The sequence below is a fragment of the Epinephelus fuscoguttatus genome, linkage group LG20 (genome assembly GCF_011397635.1).
Source record: "Epinephelus fuscoguttatus linkage group LG20, E.fuscoguttatus.final_Chr_v1".
Lineage (NCBI taxonomy): Eukaryota > Metazoa > Chordata > Actinopteri > Perciformes > Serranidae > Epinephelus > Epinephelus fuscoguttatus.
In genome coordinates this window covers 22868959-22882930 of record NC_064771.1, presented here as the reverse complement: position 1 = coordinate 22882930, position 13972 = coordinate 22868959, and the positions used below count along the sequence as shown (strand labels likewise).

The 13972-nt window shown below is 43.3% G+C and overlaps 1 protein-coding gene across 28 annotated transcripts in view; it reads left to right on the top strand.

The window, feature by feature from the left end:
• Positions 1 to 13972, top strand: part of tcf7l2 (transcription factor 7 like 2) — a 103830-nt gene that overhangs the window by 42956 nt on the left and 46902 nt on the right. For 15 of the 28 annotated variants that reach the window (XM_049562862.1, XM_049562861.1, XM_049562864.1 and 12 more), the window contains exon 5: positions 3082 to 3141. The exons of the other annotated variants lie outside the window; for them this stretch is intronic. In XM_049562862.1, the coding sequence (XP_049418819.1) occupies positions 3082 to 3141 (60 nt within the window). The remainder of the gene's footprint in view (positions 1 to 3081; positions 3142 to 13972) is intronic. 28 annotated transcript variants of the gene reach the window in all.

Below are 13972 nucleotides of genomic sequence, written 5' to 3'. Positions count from 1 at the left end.
GCAGTTTTCTGCTTGCACTCTTTCAGCTGACTCAAAAAATCCCTGAGTGTAATGTCACAGTTCTTCATGATGTGTTTATCACTCAAGTTGACATCTCGATGATGATAAAAAAGATATATCAGTGCGATAGATATTTTGATTTACATATACGTTGCGTGATTGAAGATTTTATCCGTATCGCCCTGTTCTTTTTGGCCCGCCATCCCGACCTCAGATACAGGCCTTTGTGTCTGTCAGCTGTCTCTGGCCGTCTCTCCAGACAAGACGTTTGTTCGAGGGGTCACGCTTACATCATCGGCTTGGGCCAAAATCTGAGACGTGGCGTCAGGCCCCGGGAACAGTGACAAAGAAAATGAGAGCACCTCAGTCATTGTATCTGTCCGGCAGTCTGGACGGCGGCTTGTTCCACAGACAATCCACTCAGTGTTGGCTTAGTCAGCAACAAAACCACAACAATGACAGAAGAGTCTTGTCGCTACTTTATGGACTCAACAGAACACCTTTTAAATTAAAGGTCCCTTAATTAAATTGCTAAGAGGGTCCGTTAGGTTAAATAATGATGTTAACTGACCGACCAGAATATGTGTATGTTGACTATGCGAAGGATATCATCGAGGATCCTCTTCTTTGCACCATTTTATTGTAGGAGATGTGAACAGCAGCTTCTTGTATTGTCTCTGTGTGTTTCTCTGTGTGAATAGCTCTAGGGCCGTTGCCGTCTCTTTTCCTCACTGTGGCATTTGACCGATAAATAACCCCTGTGAACGTAAGCTACCACAGGGAACGTGTGACTCTATGTTGGACATGCACATTTAAAAGAAAAATACATATTTGTTTCTCTAAGTGTGTGTGTGAGTGAGTGTGTTTCACCAGTAACCACAGTGCTCACTGTCTAGCTGTTATGAAAAGTTATCTAGCTGGCCCCAGGGTCAAGCACAAGTACAAATAGAACCCAGTGATCTTGCTGCAGTGAAAGCGACCTGCACAGTAGCTTTTAGGTGCTGGAGCCCTTCAGTAAACTAAAGGCCCTCTTGCTTTTCTCTGCATGTTCTGAGGCTTCCACTAGCATGTCCTTTCTTCCTTAGGAAATCAATAACTCCCTTTCCCTATTTTCTTCTTCTTTCTTCCTCTACCTGTCCTCTGTCATCCCCTGACATCTCTCAAAGAGATGCGAGATCTGAATTTTTGCTCCTAGGAGCAGTAGGTACAAATCTGCCAGGTTAACCTCTGAATCCATCCTCCCCCTCGAAAGAAACTTGTGTTTGAACAGCTAGTAAGACTAGGCAGTTCACCACTCCAATTTTAGTGCACACAGTGAAGGGATAAAAATAGCAGACATAGCTGCTCTGGGGACCCGTAGTCAGCATACTTTACTTTTATTTACTTTATAATTGTACTTTTAACTATCGATACATCGATGTGGATCGATACGTTGAATCAGAGATCAATATTCTGTTATTATTAATGCAAATTTCATCTATAACCCTTTAAAATTAGAAGTCCATCGAGCAGTTTGCACAATGATCCTTCAAAATTAAAAGTCGCAATAGCCAGACCATTGATTATTCTTGCAGCAGAAAGCTCTGCTTCGGTCTTCCACGTCGTCATATCGTTATGTTACATTACGTTACCATACGTTAGGTGCAAACACTGTGGCTGATGGATTCCAAAATCTACCAGCCACTCTATGGATTACAGTTGTTTATTGGCTCGTTAGTGAAGCAAATGTAGCAGCCACTTGCATATTTCACCGGCATTCGTCTGATGGATGGTGCGGATTTCCAACTCTGAGTGCAAACGTAGTGACTGTGCAATGGCGCTGGTACTTCCCATAATCCGATATCAATCTAAAGTAAAAGCAATAACAGCTACAACATTCATTATTTTTGCGTCAGAAAGCTAAGGCTTCTGTCCTCTGTGTCATCATGTTATACACTTGTGATGATGTCATTATGTTACGTTATATGCAGTGCAAAAAACACAATGAGAAACACATGTTGGCGCGAGTGGAATGAATGATAAAACTATTAAAATGCCTTTGCATACTGCTCATAAAATGGGGCATATCTCAAAAACTAAACACTGCACATAGTTCAAATAATTTCCGGAGTGTTAAGATGTACTCATGTTTATACTGTAAGAAATCTTTTGGATAAATATGTTTTGTGAGTTTATTTTGTAAAAGTTTGTGAAAAATAAGGCAGTTAAAAAAAAAAAATTAAATAATGTTATTAATTAAAGGGAATATGAAGCATTTGAAGATGCTCCAAGAGTAAAACATCAAAGTAAGCAAAAATATCAATGTAGGCACTGGCGGCATTGCTATTGCACAGTTCAAAAGGTTAAGATATACCTTTATTTTGAAATTCCCATGGCATGTTCAACATCCAGACAGTGTTAGCGACCTAACGCCAAGTGGATAATCTGTCAAGAAAAAGACAATTAGGATAATTATTGACTTATATCATCGAATCTAAATCAAATTGTGGAACGCTTTGTGATATCAGTGAATATCGAATTGTTGTCCAAAGAATCGATATCATATCGTGACGACACTTGTAATTCACCTGCTTTATACCGCTCTAACATCAAGAAAAACATGACCTCGGCACGCTCATAATATGTAGAACTTTGTGTTGACAGTGGATCCCCAGACCAGCTGACTCCTCCTGACCGTGTGAAGGTGTGCGTGCCGAGGATGTTCTACCAAAGCGAAATATTGTTTTAACAACCAGCCAGCCAGTACCAACAGCCGTGTAACCAGAGCAGAGCCAGTGTTCTCCCGTTCAATCTGTGTAAGATTAGTAATAACGGGGCCGAACATGCACCCAGGAGAAAGCTGAGCCAGCAGAGACGAGCTAGTAGTTTAAATAACTCAAAAGCCAGGGGATGCATTATTTCCAGGGAGAACACGTTTCTTTTGCATAAAACCTGGCCGGCTGGGATTGTGTGCAGATGTATGTGTGTGTGTGTGTGTGTGTGTGAGAGAGAGAGAGAGAGAGAGAGAGAGAGAGAGCACGAAGGAGAGATGGAGAGCTGATATAATTGTGTGACTTGGGAACGTCCATCTTTGCCTTTCAGGGGCCCTTCTGCTGGGAATTCCCCGGACAGTCAGATCTGAGCCTTCACCAATTTCATTTGGTGAGAGACCTTTGAATTCCAAAAATATCTTGTTGGATTTTTTTGGCTGATTCCACACGCAAATTAACCACTGATGATTTAAAAACAAAAATAATGAATGAATAACCTAAATTCTGGTGATGATGATGATTATGATGATGATGATGATGATGATGATAATCATGCTGTGTTGTGCTTTGTGCTGTAATTCAGTGCTGCTGCTTTGTTGCTGGTGTGCTTCTGATTGTCTCAAATGTCAATCCAGGTGATGGGATGGGATATTTTAGGTGTTTCAAAAGTGCTTACTTAAAATTTTAAACACCAAACAGAGGCTGTCCATCTTCACAGGGTAGTAGAGGTGTTTACTTTATCTTCTGTTTGGCTTTTAACTCTTTTCTGTGTCGTAAGGATTCTGTTTGCCTTCTTTATTTGTCTTATGACTAACTGGCCTCAGTTTCTGGATTGTTCTGGTGTAATGACAACATCCTTTTTAGCTTCACTGTGGATGCATTTGGTTTGAATTAGGCCACAGTCCGCCGGCAGGAGAAGGGAGTCTTTCTGTTTTGTTTGTATTGCTTCGAGAAGCTGTTTTGCTGTCTTTATTAACAGCATCTGGGTCCCAGTGCAAGTCAGAGATACACACAGAGCAATAGCACACACTGTTGATAGATGGCCTAACCTGACCGTGGCATTAGTAGAGACTCCTGTGTCGTTTTCCTGCAACTTTCATCACACAAAACCCCTTCAATATGAGCCTGTGATTTTAAAGAAAGTTGGATCCATAATGTAAACTTAGTCTTGATGTGATGGTGGAGCTGACACGCTGAGGACATCAGTAAGTCTTGTTTTGGTTTGCTTCAGTCAGGCTGTGTGAAGTTGGATAGACGCTGGCATTACGAAGCCCAGAGGACGACTTATTAATCTCCTCTGAGGCGACCGTGGCTCTGTGGATTGCTTTCTTGAATTGTTTGACTAATCAATTGCTTTTTGATTTCGTACACGCCACAGGGCCTTTGTTGCCAGTAAATAACACAAGTCCAAAAAAAAAAGAGAAAAAAAAAGAAGGTAAATCGTGCTTTATTGTGCAAATAGCTATAAATATGTTGGTATAGTCTACTAGGATTTTAAAAAAACATTCCTCTCACCGTGTCAACTTGCTGCCTGCTTCTCCTCCCTCTCTTATACAAGCGTCTTTGCTAGAACTTGTTTGACAAGGTCTGGCAGGATCACTGTTGGGTGTGCCTGTCTTTCTGCTTGTGTGTGTGTCTTACAAACACACCTTTGTCTACACTAGCGTATGTGTAGTATCGCTGTGTCTAAGGTGTGACTTGAGTTTTAGATGACAGCTAGTCGGAGCTGGGTCAGGTCAGGTTATAACTTTCATGTGTTTGCATACAACAACAACATGAACTCGTTTAACCCAGAGATGTGACTCGCAGGCCGGATACTGAGCAAGAGGATTTAAAAAAAAAAAAAAAAAAAACTTTTTACAGAGATGTTGTAAGTGGGATTTGGTCCAGAGTTCATTCGCACAAAGAACTGGGATCAAGGTTCAGAAGTGATATTGATAAATAATCTAATTTATGATGAACCACTCCTAACAGAGCCGACAGGCGAGTGCACTCATCTTTGACAAATCTCCCTGGATAGCGCGATCGCCCAGCTCTGTTCTGTGGCCGGCCTGGTGAGCGACAACAGACTCAGCAGCTCCCCTACGCTACTGTATTAACACTGGAGGCCGTTTCACAGGGAAACTTGTTTTGACAGAACTCCAGGTGCCTCATTGTTGGGGCTGGCATGGTTCAACAGATTTACCAATTAGCACTGGGCTGAGGGCACAGGAAGGGTGGGAGTGGAGGAGAGGGGAGGGAAGAAATGAAGCTGGGGGAGGAGGAGGAGGGAGAATGGATGAGGCGGATTTGGCCACAGTGATGGAATGAGGTTTTGAGTGAGAGGTGCTGGTAGGGGAAGGTGTGGAGAGGAGGGGAGAGGAGGGGAGGGGGGTTATGACCATACGGAGGCAGGCTGGAGTAAGGCGATCCGTGACCTCGTTTTTTTTTTTTCCCAGCAGCAGTATGGAAGGGGCTGAGGTTTGAGTCAAGCCACAAAGAGGAGGGGAACTATATAGAAAGAAAGAAGAAGGGGGCAGCTGAGGAACACCATTAATACATGACAACTTTTTTTCCCTCAACATCCACCTTATCGCAGCTGAAATTCTTCGTCCTGCTTCTCTCAATGAAGCATATTTTAGCTAATTTATTATAGATAAACTCCTGACACTTGATTCTGTTGTTATGCGTTGCTAACACACATCCGTCTGCAGGAGCGTCGGGTTTGTTTTCGCTGCAAGTCCCCCTTGGCTTGCTGTTCTCACTCCGGTACGAGGCAGAATTGTGTGGGATTAAACACAATGTTATTACTCTCACTAACCCTCTTTGTTATTCCTCAGAAATGTCTGCTCCTTTTTCCAGGAAGTTTGGAAGTGAACTTTTGAGAACGGGGTGAAGCGATTTAGTGAATATCCCAGGGGTGGCCTGCAGAATTTAGAGTAGTTTTTGCCTCTTGAGTGTTGTGACACTGGTACATGCGTATTGTAGCATGCATGTACTGTAGGTACATGAGCACCGTGAAATCACCGCCCTTTGTTTAGTCGAAAAATAAAAAAGAAGGGGGGAGCTGGAAATATATAACAACTGAGGGTGTGTTTGCAATATTGTGCCTCGTTCAAGCTGACAGCTTTTTTGAAGTTGAGAAAAGTTTCACTTTTTTAGAGGAGCGCGCTTTTTTGTGTGTGTGTATATTTGAGTCGACCAATCACAACAAAGAAAAGTCAGGCTTTCTGTATGTGTAGGAAGCTGTCAGTTTACTACAACAACCAGACTTAAAACTGTGGTAGAGGAGGAGAAGTTGGGGGGGTGGCTGTTTGTCTGATCTTTTAGTCTGTAGGCAGTGCAGGGGATGTCTTGTTTGAGTCACTGTTCAATATCAGGGACAGAAGTGAAGCTCATGGCAGCCACGCTTTCACCAGTGACCTTGCCTCAATCTTTAGAAATGCTCCCAACACTTTCTTTTTTCCTATAAACATTGAGCAGGACTAAATTCATTAGCACTGGGAATGCTTTTAAATAAATATTTGGGCTTTAACACTCAAAGCTTAGATATTTATACTCGGCTTTACCAGTGCTGACACCCAAATCTCAGAAGATAAATGAAGACATTAGTATTTAAGGATTCATCTATTCCTAGGAGCCACATGCACCTCCAAGTATGAGTGGGCAATATGGCCAAAAAGTTCTATCACTATATATATATATATATATATATAATGGTTTAGAATAACAACACAGTACTTCATCACATTTGGAACTTCCATAGAAACAAAACAACTGCCTCATGTTAGGGTTGGGTACCGAACTTGGTACTTTTAAGGGTACAGACCAAATTACGTTGGTACTATTGATTACTGATTCTTGTTAAATCTATTGGTGCCAATTTTGCTATCTTAAAACTCACCTGGTTGTTCAAAAATATTGTTTTTTTGTACAGAAAGTGTAAAGTACCAAAAAAGGGTAACGTTGGGTATGGGTAGAGAATTCCAGGTACTGGCACTGGTACCAGGATTGTTTTCAAATGTGGTACCCAGCCACAGCCTCACATGAGACGACACTTAGTTTAAAACAAAAACTCAGTACCGTAAAACTTGAATTCTCTCAAAATGGAAGCTTCAAAGTTCCTGAGAACAATAATTTCAAGTATTACAGGTTTCTGTGTTTTTAACTTCACTCTCCTCCTCCATGTTTGCTGAAATCCTGTTACCTTGCAACGCAGATTGATTCATGAGATCATGCGAGACTCCAGCCCTGATTTGTGGCATAGTCTGCCTCAAAGAGCTCCCACCATAGAAACGATATTGCAAAATCTTCACCAGTGGACTCATTTCTACTGTAGCATGGTATATGTCATCATATCGTCCAACCCTACCTCAAAGCAGTCGATATTAGAAAAGCAATCCCCAGACTGTCATAGCAGCAACTGGAGGATGGAGGGCTTTTGTCAATGGTCAGTGTTCCTCAGGGAATACAAAGGCCGAATTAAGTAAGGCAGTAAGTACAGTGTATACCATCCTACTCTACCTCAAAGCAATCAATAATCATAAAAGCAATCAGTAATCAAACTACAAAACATGTTTTTAGGGATGCACCAAACAACTTACCGCTGTGTCTTTAATTACAAGCTCCAGATCACTGCGCGACCGCATGAATCTCACTGGTTTTGTAATGACTTAGCGTTGAGCGATCCCACAATTGCTATGGCGACTGCCTGTTGTCTCCATATGTACAAGCAGCTTGTGATTGAGAGTGATGGAGACAGCTTTTTGGGCAGGGAGAGAAGACTGGGGACTAGAGTGGAGAAGGATCGGAGGGGGGAGAATATGAGGCCCCGCCAAATTCCCCAAAGAACAATTTACAGTTATGGATGAATACACTGTCACAGTCAAATTTTAACTCCGTGGATGTGTGTGTGCGCGTGTGTGTTGAAGACAGTGGAATGCTGAGTGATTCCAGAGAGCACTTAAGCTGCCTTGAATTCAGTTTTCTGTTCCCGCCCGCGTTATAACAGGAGAGGGGCTTTTCTTTGGAGTTTGCAAGGGTAAACACTGGGTATCTGCTTTCTGAGTCATTTAGCATCGTCCTCTGTCACCTTCCTCATATATTCTAAACAGTGTTTTCAGGTTTGTCGGGCCAGCCTGAACGAGACTAACCCCCCAATTTATTTGATTTTGTTCCTCTTGGCAGTTCCACTGAAGACCTATCTGAACTTTTCTTGGATTTGTTTGGCTCCGGTTTTGATGTGCGTGTTGTTATTTTTTTTCTTCTCCGTCTTCCAAGTGTGTGTAGTCGACGGTGCCTGAGTGCCAGGCCCTGCTTTTGTCTCGGCCCAGGGAAGGAATTTGATGTGAGACTTATTTTCCTACCCAGTCAGTTTCTTTGAGCGTCCCCCCCTCCCTTCCTCTGTTCCTGCTTTTTTTGTTTTTGTTTTGTTTTTTCTAATAGTCCTGGAAGTTTGGGACACTTCTTTGAGGCAGGTGACGCTGCGATTTGACTGCTCTCGCATACCTGTGCAGGTGTGCACACGCATTTATTTATCCAGCCTCTCCAAAAAATGTACTCTAATTGAACGGGCTGTTAAAACGTCACCGAAATCAGTCATGTAATAGCAGGAGGGAAGTGTGATGGGGTGAAAAGGAGACCTGGATTCCATGAGATTAAGGAGGATCATCATACTAGACGTTTTGGATGAAGGCAGAGATGGCTCAATCCTGACGGTATACGGGGTGTTTTTCACCGGAGAGAAGTCTAAACTAATGTGTCAGACCACTTTTTCTCATCAGCGAGATGTGATATAGCATTGGCCAGACGTCGCCTGCGAAAAGATGCAGAGAATTGCATGCTGGGAAAAGAATAAACAAGCCTGTCACCAAAGTTGGGAAGAATCCTTAGTGCAGCGCTACTGTCAAAAAGCAGCTTCCATTTCATACATTATTAACATTACCTAAACGCATTATTTGTGTATTTATTCATTCATTTGTCTTGTTAACATCCTCCTGGAGTAAGATAAACAGCACGGCCAGACTGGCTGTGTGACAGTTGTGTGTGAGATTTGAATAAAAAGCCCGGCAGCGTGATTGGAGCGAGACAGGAGCGGATTCTATGGACACCAGACTTCCTCTCCAGGCTCATTAAGGGACAGTAAGGCGATGATGTCGAATCGGCGCGCACTTTACCGGCCTGCCTTTTTCTTTGAACAGCGTCGCCCTCTTATCTGCAACATGCTCTGTTCCTCCATAACAAGACGCTCCCACTCCCATGCACACACACACTCTGTCTGTCTCTCTCCCTCTCTGGCGCGCGCACACACACACATTCTGCCTACATACACACTCTTCATACTTATTTAGTTTGTGTAGACAGAAAACTCTTAAGTATGTGGCTTGTCCACAGAATTTTGGCAGCTTTTGTTGTATTTTCTCCTACGCTATCGAAAAAGCCTGGTACTTGTTTTTTTTTTGTTTTTTTTTTTGTTCTTTTTTTTCTGCACAGACATCACAAATGGATATTTTAATTGGAACTTTTGGCACTGTCTCCATCTTGTGTTGGAATGGCAGACAAGTGAGTGGCTGGCGAGGGCCGGGGCCGGGCTGATTGGTGTGTAGCGAGGCGTGCCTAAATCAACTGGCAGCATGAATAGCTCGCTTGATTCTCACTGGCATTCACTGGAATCCATTGCAGTTTTTTTTAAAACAAGATTCTTTCTTTGGATAAAGTGCGGAATAACCAACAAGCGGAGAGAGAATACCTCCTGTTTCCTTGAAGCATGACTTCCTTTTTGTTTCGTCGGTGCAGTTTACTTGCCTTTATGCCAGCTCACTTTCTGGTGCTTTTGTAATGTCAGAATAAAATGGCCAACCCGTGTTGTTGCTGTATTCCAGCCACAGATTTCATTCACTTCACAGCTTCATATGAAGGTTTTGAAATGTTAATGTGCTCATGATAATGGAAATAATCACGTTACCATAATGAATTATCATTGCACCCTTGATGTTTTTATTTTACAGTCTACTAACTCAAAGCAAGTGGTAAGCCTGGTGGGATTAGTGGAGAATAACAAAAACTGATGGAATCAACCCTGAAGATAATTTGAAATATCTGCTTTTTGAAGTGACATTCAGTCTGCAGACTATGTGGCAGAGTTACTCATGACTGGTTGTCTTAAGCTGTTGCGACGGCTTTAAGACACAAGCAGACTTCTCATATGAATTCAAGACAGTGTCCAGAGATGGAAGAGTTTCACATTCACACACATAGCACACGACAGGAGATTGTCCTAGATTAGATTGGACATTGTCCACCTACTGGATATACTCTGTTTATTTCAGGTGAGGGTGGTGCCTGGGTAGAGTGTGCAGAAGGCAGGACAGGACATGGAATACACCAGGGTCATGTAGCTGAATCATAATTTGGTCATAAATAACCAAGTGATCTGATATTCTGTCTGATGATATCGGCTTTGAATGTCACAAACAAAAGTTTCCAAATCTTTTTGTCTTTCCAGGTAGTCACTTTTGTCGCCATCTTTGTGTAGATGACCCGTCTTATTTATCTGTGTGTGTTTGCTTTTGTCTGTGCAATAGAAGCATCATCAACACCCCACACTCGTTGTGGATTCTCTGGATAATTACCTACTCCATTCACACATGTGCTCAATCGGACATTTTGTGGACTTTTGTACTACAGAGCTGGCAGGGTAAAGTCTGTTTAATATCCGATCCAACTGATTCAGACATTTGCGTTCTCAAATACAGCTCCTCTGGGTAATGTCGGGATAATTTCAGGTTTGGAACGCATGTGTGAAAGGAGCTATAGTGATGTCAAACGAGGGACTTTGTGCACCTTCAAGTTCAAGCATGAGGACTAAATTAAATGAATCAAAGCGAGCTGATAGAACGTACTTGAATGTGATGCGACTGAGGTAGAAACCTGGGCAAATGGTACATTTTATTCCTTTTTCTGTGGTTGATATACGATACCTTAATATACAATCATATATGAAAAGACTGCACCTACTATTTCTGTGGAGGACATCATCAGCAATAATTCAGTGGGTCTTATTCAACTACCTTTTTGGAATTTTCAGGAATAACCCACTTCCTGTACTCAGGGGATTGCAAGTAAATAGATAACCAACCCCAAATGACATGTTGTGCCTGACTCCTGCTCCAGCGAAAGCTCACTCTGGCTTCGCTGCAGCAACTAATGCTAACCACATGCTCGAGCTGCGCATCTGCATAAGTACACACCTGTTTAAACTGTGGACAGTCTTTTACCTCAAACAGTAAATTCAGGCACACTCACGCCAGAGGCGAAGCAGCTGCGGAGCCGGGTCAGGTTGGAGTCATTGTAATCCTCCTTGACATAATGTCGTCCTTGTGTTTGGCTGGGTGTGTGTGTTTGTGTGTGTGTGGAGGGGAGAGACTTGGGGAACGATATCGTGTGTGTGCAGGTGGGGTTGTGTGATCTGTATACTCACATACAAATAAGTGGTTCTGTGTGTATGTGTGTGTATATGTGTGTGTGGTGTGGTGGGCCTTTCTCTCTGGGCTGGTAGTCAGTGCTGTGTAATTACCTGGCTGTCTGCCACTGAGCCCCACTGGAGCAGAGACAGAAGTGGAGCTGTGTCTTACACAACGCAACGCAGCAGCCCGTCTGAACCACTGGCCCAGAGTTTGTTCAGCTTGGGGTCTGGACACAACATGGGATCTCTTGAGAAGCAGGAGAGGTCAGGGGAGATTTCTGAAGTCCAACGAATCAAAATGTATGTTCTTGGATATATCATTTAGGAAAAAAAATAGCTCTGAAATCCTCACTTTGATGTAGGTCAGGTTTACTTACATAGCACATTTCAGCGTTTCTCACAGGCTTGAAACATACTTGTGGTGGTAGTTAGCGGAAAGGGTCACATTACCTGCTTTACATTAGCTTATATCATAATGCTCTTTACTAGTCTGCTTGAGTGTGTGTCTGCCTGTCTCACTGGCTCTCTGTTACGAGCAGATTTGAATATTTCATCATGTGGGGGGTAAAAATCAGGGGAATTGAAACTCCAGGTGAACAGCAGAGGAAGGGCGGGAAAATCAAAAGTTGGAATGTACATGTCATCTATCAGCATTATATATCATATGGAATAAATACAATAATGATATGAGAATAAACTAGACAGCTGGCTGCAGCGTGTCCTGTCGGAACACCCCAATAGTTTCCATGGGCGCTAAAAGGGAGTGGACAGGCCTTAACGGCACTACGGAGCGTTTCCGCCTCGGTCACTGTAGCAGAACCAAACCAGTACAGGAGGCGGAGTGTGAGGGAAGATTGTCCACTTGTTCGTCGATAGTGGATGATATCGTTCTCTTTTCGGATAAAAAGATAAACACAAAAAAAGGTTAAATTGGGTCACCACTTTGGTGGCTGTTAATATACCTGAGCGGTCTGCCCATGTAAAGTTAATGTGTGGGGAACACTGTATTTAATATGACATGTGTGGACTCTGGATGTTTAATATAATACATTTGGAGCCACTGTCATCTTTTTGAAGAAGAGAAAACAGAAATATACAACACTTAAATTTATTAAAATCATTGCTGTGGTGCTATTAGGCTGTGGTGCACAAAATGGTATTACAAGTTCCCAAATCTCAAGGTGGCGTTCTTAAATTGTCCGTCATGTCCAAAAACCCCAAATGTATACAATACAAGATATAAAACAAAAAGGCAGCTAATTTTCACAGTGTAAATGTCTGAAAAAAATGCATATTAGCTTTATGAATGACTAAAACAGTTAATAATTAAAACTGTTGATCAGTTTTTCATTGACTAATTGATTTATAGAGGAATTATTTTAAGCTGAAGTCAGCACAGGGCCACAGGCCAGAGTTTGTTGTGAAATGCTGCTCTGCTGCCACAGGGTAGAAATCTCTTAACTGACAGACACAGACGGAAACAGAGCCAGCCAATCAGATGCCTGCAGAAGCCACATGACAGATTTATAGCTGGCATAAAGAACATCTCTCAACTGGTATGTGACTCCTCATTGCTTCACCAGTCGCTGGGGATCCGCTCTGATACCGAGGTGCACCCCCTGCCCGCGAGGGCCAGATCCAGGGTGCACACACGAGCTGCACGAGCGAATACTGCGGTGTCAGCCTGCCTCTCCCGCCATTTTAATTGTTATATCTCCTCAGCCTTGATATGAGCAAAAAGGGAGGCCTCGGCAGAACCTGGCACATCAAAGGCTACCTCCCCTAGTCTTACAAGTTGCCTGTCTCTTTGGAGGAGCCCAGGCTTCGCAGAGCCAGAAAAGGGGATTGGAGAGGCGGTGTGGATTCCCGGCTGGAATGAGTTTGATGGGCTAATTGTAGCCCCCAGTGGACACAGGCACACATCACAGAGGGCCGGCAGAGCGGGGAGCTGGAGCTGTGGATGAGGAGCTGCAGTGGCTGGAAAATACTCCTGCTAGCTCTCCCCTCCATCTCTGGATTTCTGCACATGGCTCTCTGGTGCCTTTGATTTCAGTATCCTGTCTTTACCATATGGATGTGAGGGATATTCCCGACGTATCTTCTCCTCACCTGTTCCCTCGTTTATTGTGCTGCACAGTTTTCCTTTGCTTTCTAAACCTGGCAGCTCCTTGAGAAGTCCTGCCCATCTTTGTGTTTTCTCACAAGCTTGCAGTGTCTTCTCTGAGACGGAGCTGTAGGCCTAATCTGCTCACTCTCACCATCTCCATCAGAATTGACACTTTCTCCAGGCGGTCACACACAATAACGATGCAAGCAGACCGGGGAAGCCTTGACCGGAGTGCATGTCGGTCATTACATTTAATAAGCCTCCTGACCGCTGCGGAATCAGAGGCTGAGCCATAACACAATGCATAACAAAGCAATGTAACGTACAGACAAACACACACAATCCTTGTGCTTTACTACCGACAACATTACCAACTGGCTCGACTGTAGTGGTGATCAAAAAGGCTCTCCGCAGCTTTGAACAGTTCTCTTTTTTCCCCATCTGCATCAAAAAGAAATCAATAGCCGAAACTTTTGAGCGCATGTATCAGTTTTTCCTCCCAACGCAACCCCCCTGCTCTCCCCTCCCCCAACGCTGGTTTGGCAGTTGTACATTATGCCACAAGAGTAAAATACAGTTAAAAGGAGAAAGGCACAAGGAGATGACACCGGCAAGGAAGCGGCTCGTGTTGGGTAGGGCCCTGGCTGGGAGAAAAATCAATGGGAGGGAACA